Source organism: Salvelinus namaycush, chromosome 21 (assembly GCF_016432855.1).
Source record: "Salvelinus namaycush isolate Seneca chromosome 21, SaNama_1.0, whole genome shotgun sequence".
NCBI lineage: Eukaryota > Metazoa > Chordata > Actinopteri > Salmoniformes > Salmonidae > Salvelinus > Salvelinus namaycush.
In genome coordinates, this window is record NC_052327.1 from 39,395,828 (window position 1) to 39,403,285 (window position 7,458).

Below are 7,458 nucleotides of genomic sequence, written 5' to 3' on the forward strand. Positions count from 1 at the left end.
CCCCACTCCCCCCCCACTGAGTAGCATAGCTAGCATAGCGTCACAAGTAAATTGTAGCATCTAAATATCATTAAATCACAAGTCCAAGACACCAGATGAAAGATACAGATCTTGTGAATAAAGCCACCATTTCAGATTTTTAAAATGTTTTACAGGGAAGACACAATATGTAAATCTATTAGCTAACCACGTTAGCATAAGACACAATTTTTTTACTCCAACAGTTTTTTCCTGCGTCAGTAGCTATCACTAATTCGACTAAATAAAAATATATATAGCCACTAACCAAGAAACAACTTCATAAGATGACAGTCTGATAACATATTTATGGTATAGCATAGTTTTTTTTTGAAAAATGTGCATTTTTCAGGTATAAATCACAGTTCTACATTGCAGCTGCAATCTGAAATAGTGCTGACGCAGCCAGAACAATTACAGAGACCAACGTCATATAACTAATTACTTATCTTAAAACATTTCAGAAAAATACACAGCGTACAGATATTGAAAGCCCAACATCTGGTGAATCCAAACAATATTTCAGATTTATTAAATGTTTTATAGCGAAAACAAAATGTAGCGCTAAATTAGCATAGCCACGCCAGCCAGAACCAGCTGGGCGCCCCCGACCAGTTCACATGCACGACAGATATATGAAATAACATCGTAAATTGGGTCTTACTATTGCTGATCTTTCATCAGAATGTTGATCAATGTGTCCTTAGTCCTGATGAGTCGTTCAATCCATTCATAATGGCAACTTTCCCTCTTCATTTAGCATATGTACTGGTCGACTGGCCAAAGTAAAAAAAGTCACAGAACGGAACACGGCAAAACTCCCGAAAAAATTCAAATAATCTGATTAAACTATATTGAAAAAACATACATTAAGATGATATGGTCACATGTATCAAACAAACTTCGAGACGGAGATAGTTTTCATCCGTAACGGCAGCAAAACAGTAGACAATCGCACCTCCAAATAGCGCGAATCAGAGAACCGGAAGTTGTCGGTCACGCCAAAGAAATAGGTCTTATTTCACGTCAGTACAAGGTAAACAAAAAATTTCTCCTCTGACGTCCTCTTGACACCCAGAGGAAGACGAATGAAGTGTGTTTCGGGTCATAGGTGGCGTGACCATATATAGGCAGAGCGTTGAAGCGAGCATACACATCTTGCATTCTTCTTCTTGGTCAGGGAAAGTGCTGTCAAATGACTTCTGTTTAACTCAGAGACAAAATTGAAACGGTTTTAGAAACTATAGATTGTTTTCTATCCAATGGTATTAATTATATGCATATAGTAAGAGCAATAATTGAATAAGAGGCAGTTTAATCTGTAGAGGAAATTATGCTAATGCGAAAACAGCACCCCCTATAGTGGCAAGATTAAATGTTTATAAACTGCTATTTTTTTCTCTGACCTGCAAAAACGATTATATATTCATGCAATGCTTTACCTATAAAAAAAGATATTCCCACCACTACTCTTGTCCACAGTGGTCTGTGAACCCACAACCTTCTCATATCAAAATTCTGGCGTTGCCATGTAATGCTTACAGGACAAAGAACAGTTTGTAAAACTCCATATCTACAGTGCCTTCAGAAAGTATTCATACCACTTGACTTATTCCACATTTTGTTGTGTTACAGCCTGAATTCAAAGTTAATTAAATATGTATTTTTTCTCACCCATCTTCACACAATACCCGATAATGACAAAGTGAAAACATGTTTTTAGACATTTTTCCAAATTTATTGAAAATTAAATAGAAAAATATCTCATTTACATAAGTATTCACATCACTGAGTCAATACTTTGTAGAAGCACCATTGGCAGCGATTCTTCAAGCTCTGTCAAATATGCTGTTGATTATTGCTATCTATGGTCTTGCCATAGATTTTCAAGTAGATTTAAGTCAAAACTGTAACTCGGCCTAGAAACATTCACTGTCTTCTTGGTAAGCAACTCCAGCGTAGATTTGGCCGTGTGTTTTAGGTTATTGTCCTGCTGAAAGGTGAATTCCTCTCCCAGTGTCTGGTGGAAAGCAGACTGAACCAGGTTTACCTCTAGGATTTTGCCTGTTCTTTGCTCCATTCTATTTATTTTTTTATCCTGAAAAACTCCCCAGTCCTTAATGATTACAAGCATACATGATGCAGCCACCACTATGCTTGAAAATATGGAGAGTAGGACTCAGTAATGTGTTATATTGGGTTTGCTCCAAACATAACACTTTGTATTCAGGACAAATAGTGAATTGCTTTGCCACATTTTCTGCAGTATTACTTTAGTGCCTTGTTGCAAACAGGATGCAAATTTTGGAATATTTTTATTCTGCACAGGCTTCCTTTTCCCACTGTCAATTAGGTTAGTATTGTGGAGTAAATAAAATGTTGTTGAGCCATCCTCAGTTTTCTCCTATCAAATACATTAAACTCTTTAACTGTTTTACAGTCACCATTGGCCTCATGGTAAAATCCCTGAGCAGTTTCCTTCCTCTCTGGCAACTGAGTTAGGAAGGAGGCCTGTATCTTTGTAGTGACTGGGTGTATTGATACACCACCCAAAGTGTAATTAATAACTTCATTCTCAAAGGTATATACAATGTCTGCTTTTTTGTTGTTTTACCCATCTACCAATAGGTGCCATTCTTTGCGAGGCATTGGGAAACCTCCCTGGTCGTTGTGCTTGAATTTGTGTTTGGAATTCACTGCTCGACTGAGGGACCTTACAGATAATTCTATGTGTGGGGTACAGAGATTAGGTATTCATTCAAAAATCATGTTAAACACTATTACTGCACACAGAGTGAGTCTGTGCAACTTATTATGTGACCTGTTAAGCACATTTTTACTCCTGAATTGATTTAGGCTTGCATAACAAAGGGGTTGAATACTTATTGACTGAAGACATTTCTGCTTTCAATTTTTTATTAATTTGTAAAAAAACAAATTATAAACATAATTCCACTTTGACATTAATGTTGTATTGTGTGTAGGCCAGTGACCAAAACATCTCTGTTTAATCCATTTTAAATTGAGGCTTTAACACAACAAAATGTGGAAAAGGTCAAGGGGTGTGAACACTTTGAAGGCACTGTAAGGCTCTGGTCTGTCCAATAAGTGAGGGTAAACGGTAGACATGTTCTCTGCTATCCACTTTGTTTTAATTATTATTTTTGGTATAGGGTCATTTTTTTGTAGTTCTTCAGCATTCAGGGAGGGTTTATGTAAAATATATTTTGCTGCAGTGAGGTATGCTTTTCTCCATGTAACCCTTATTTTAAATAATGTTCACTCCCTAACTAGGGCTTTACAACAATGGTAAAAACTTTGAGATTTTGGGGATAAGTGGGTTAAAATCTTCCTGGAAGTCACAGAGGGACATGTAAAAATGCTGAATTTTGGCACTTTAGCAACTCTTTATTCAAATAAAAAATCAGATTTATTGAATTCTCCATGTGGTCTATATTAAAAGGGAACTTCATTGAATATAACAGGCTTTTAAAATTTCAGGCTTTTAAAATGTCTACTTAAAATATCAAAGGAACGCAAAAGGCACTCATTTTGTGGAACGATCCAGTAACAGTACACCCAGTAACAGTACAAGTCCTGTCCCTGAGTCACCAGTGACCTCTTACACAACACAACGGAGGCCAGGCAATTCCTCCCACCATACTCTCTGGATTGGGTCAGGTTACCAGTTATGTAATTCACTTCATATCAGACTCTGAGCCATGTTCCAAACCATAGAAAATGTACACCTTCTCCCTTCTTTGAGGTAGTCACTGATCTGCATGTGATTGGATAAATGAAAGCAGGGACATCCTGTTGTATAATCAGTCATTCTGCTTTCATCAATCCAACCCAGGCAGATATTAGAAAACTTCAGCAAAGTGGAGACATTTTATGATGTGTGTTTCTTCATGGTCTCCAGGGGAAAACATATCCCCATCACACTTCAAAGAAACATAATCAATACCAATGTTCACATATAAACCCATTGGAACTAACTGTCCCAGTTATCAGAGAATAACACAGGCACATGCACAGACCAGTCAGTTTGTCTGGAGAGCAAGGGTTCGAGTCTGCTTACGAATACTCTGAATTCTCAACCAACACGTCTCGAATATCACACGGCAGAATAATTATCCACTGGAGCATCAAATGAGTCAATTACCACTGAGTCCCACACATATATTTGAAAAACAATGAAAAGTTAGTTAACAAAATGACAGTAAACAGCACAAAATGTAATTCAGTTACCAAACTTTGCATTTCTTCAAGTAAATGTATTTTCATAACATTTTCTGAAGAAACAGGAAAAAGTTTCTGCACACTTCCAGTCAGATGCAAATGTTCTTAATTATAGCTGAGCAATAATAAATCAGCTGTGGGTTTGCGGTAGATTCTGCCTATTATCTACAGTAACATTTTCTGTGCAAAATATTAAAAGTAGTCCTTGTGCATGGAGTTTGCAATCATTGTTTTCTGTTTGACATACATTTTAAAGTCGAAGATCTGAGTCTCAGCATCACTCGGTTACCGTGGAATAGTCCCAGTCTTGACTTCAGTTCCCCTGGCAGAGACCATCATGGCTGCAACATTGCTTGATGCATCACTATGGCGAAATAAAGATTACATTTGGGAGCATTATAAACTCAAATACATTGTCATTAGTGCCATTTCACTACTCTCTCCTTCCACTCGGTCTCTCTTGTAGTAGTCTTTACATCCTGTACTAGTGTGAGCAATCTCCCCCCCCCCCCCCCTTCTTTCCATCTCTGCTGTAGTAAAATAAACCAATCCATTTGTTATCTTCATCACAGTCCTTTTCAGTTCAGTTTCTCCTGCAGTGGATTACAATAATCTCCCATTCACCTCCCTTACAGACTCACTTGCAGTCTTTAGACTGAGTAAATAAAATCCATCTCCATCTTTCTCCCTCTCCATCCTCTCAGTCTCTCCGGTAGTGAAAGACATTGTAGCCAAGCTCCACCATGGCCCCGACCAGCATGGCCCAGAGGGGGACACACACCACACTGAGCCAGATGTCCGTCAGCCTCTCCAACCGGGCGCACAGCGTCAGACAGAAGCCCAGTTTCAGCAGCATTGCCACCAGGTACAACACCCTCTGCCGCAGGTTCTGCTGGTCGTCCCGTGGGTCATAGCCGGGCTTGCACCGACCCGCCATCTTCACCACCAGCATGAGGATGAGAATGGTGTCAAATGTCCATACAGGGAGGAAGATGAGGAACCAGTTCCAGTGGATCTTGGAGTCCAGTTTGAGGACCAGCATGATGAGGAATATGATGGTGAAGGTCCATGACAGGAGGACTCTCTGGGCCAGAGACATTCTCATTTAAGTGAGGGGTGGCCTGGAGGGGGAACGTTAACTGTGACACTGGCAGGTTCTGGTCAAGCGTGAGATGAGCCTGAAGGTGGGACACACACACACACACACAACTAGGATGAGAGACAATATTTGCTAAACATGCCGAATTACACTGGTTGTAGTAGGAGGGAGTAGCAATGTTGTCTTCCTGGCAATGGTGGATCATCATCATGATCAATCTAGTTTGCCATTGATATGACAATTTCCACTTAGTCAATTAATGACAACAACATATTGGTTAGCGTATTTAGCTATAGTTCAGCAACTGCCGGTAGCTAGCTAGTCGAATTTAGCCAAATCTAATCTAGCCGAATTGACATTTGAGACAGACAGCCATTCTCCTTACCTGGATCAGAGGATTTGTCACCCAAAAAATGTATCTGTAAAATCCATATCATGAATAATACTGTGTTTTCATTGGAAGTTGGTTACGACGTGGCTACCGCATTTTCTAATGTTTAGGTTTATCTTCCGAGAGTAGTTAGTGGAAAATAAATTGGACCCTCCTATAAACCACTACGATTAAATATTGTCTGTCAATCATAAAAAACACCCCTCTGATTGAAGGAAAATAAAAACTTGAAACCGTAAAGTACACAAACGCTGTCCATACTTTGTTTAGTTCAGTCAATAAATTAAATTAAATATCGTCTATTATATCACAGATAAGCCATTATATTGTCCAGACCCTCCATTGGCCACTCTAACATTGAAAATAAATGTCTTCAAAAATGGAAGGAAGACGGGGAGGCAAGATCAGGTGGGACCCTTCTAGCCAATGAGAGGGCAGATACGAGTGCGATAACAGGCACAACTTCGACATAGTGTTTTCTCTCAAAATGTCTACTTAAATCCGTACACTTGTAACAACCTAAGTATTGTGAAACTTTTATTTGCTCAAAAAAACCACACGAAACAAATAAACCATGACATTTTTTGTTTACTAAATTCGACACTCATTGACCTCCAAACAAAAACTCCTCACTTAGTGACCGAATAAAACGCCACCTGCTGGAGAAGACAGATTTTGGGCCCAGTTATCCCTCGCATCGCCTCTGCCTCTGATTATATTGACAAGATAGACATGTGACCGCTTTAACAATGGAAATACATGTTGTCCTCACAGATGGAAGGCAGACGGTAGGAGGCGAGATCAGGTGGGACCATTCTAGCCAACGAGAGGGCAGATTCCGCAGATTGCGGAACTGTCACTCGGTCGCGTTTTTGCCATTGTTAATAAAGCAATTGTTCACGAGAGGGCGTGCTAAACAACAGTTGTTTAGCACGGCTGTGCTGCGGTCATATGAACGCCCTCTAGTGTACAACTACTTTAAAACCTCTTAAGGATCCAACCCTTTTTTTCACCTTTCGCCTAAAATTACATACCCAAATCTAACTGCATATAGCTCAGGACCTGAAGCAAGGATATGCATATTCTTGATACCATTTGAAAGGAAACAGTTCGAAGTTTGTGGAAATGTGAAATTAATAATGAAAGCTCTGCGTGTAACAAATCCGGTATCAGGATAAATAAAAAGCAAGGTCTGCTAACTTTCTTTAATTATGTTTAATTAACGCAAACAATGAATGGCAAATGCAATTTTCGTATATACGGGTTCGCTGTATCTCCACACAGGGTAGAACAGGGAACTGGCAGGAAGTACGTAAACAGCTGTTCTTATACCGTGATGACGTAGTTCCAACGCGTCTGTTGGCCTATCACAGTAGAGGCTGAGCGCGGTTTAGACTTTGCCCAGCCTATGCTGGCACTCGGACTTGTCCAAGTCCCTTAGTGCTGTCCTTTGTCCACATCTGGTTGTTGGGTAGATTAGATCCGTCTTGTGTCTGTCGATTCTACACTGAAACAGTTCCTAATATGGTATTGTCCAGTGCCCTACCCCCCCTGGTTGGCCTAGAGAGATGCACCCCTCACCTCTCCAGATTGACCACAGCTTTTATGGCCTGTCACTCAATGTTGGTCAGTCTTTACACACATACATCTGTATTGTTTGTGTGTGTGTGTGTGTGTAACAAAACAATATTCATACAATATGGTAGCA

The 7,458-nt window shown here is 39.7% G+C and overlaps 1 protein-coding gene across 1 annotated transcript; it reads right to left on the reverse strand.

Moving 5' to 3' along the window:
* Positions 1 to 4,186: 4,186 nt before the first annotated feature.
* LOC120066363 (transmembrane protein 60-like) lies at positions 4,187 to 6,112 on the reverse strand. Its single transcript, XM_039017680.1, has 2 exons — positions 5,745 to 6,112; positions 4,187 to 5,438 (listed from the first exon to the last, which is right to left on the reverse strand). The coding sequence occupies exon 2, from the start codon at positions 5,363 to 5,365 to the stop codon at positions 4,961 to 4,963; it is 405 nt and encodes a 134-aa protein (XP_038873608.1). The 5' UTR covers positions 5,366 to 5,438; positions 5,745 to 6,112; the 3' UTR covers positions 4,187 to 4,960.
* Positions 6,113 to 7,458: the final 1,346 nt, after the last annotated feature.

Coding starts and splice junctions, on each gene's coding strand:
- LOC120066363 (XM_039017680.1), bottom strand. CDS start 5,365: ATGAGAATGTCTCTGGCCCAGAGAGTCCTCCTGTCATGGACCTTCACC.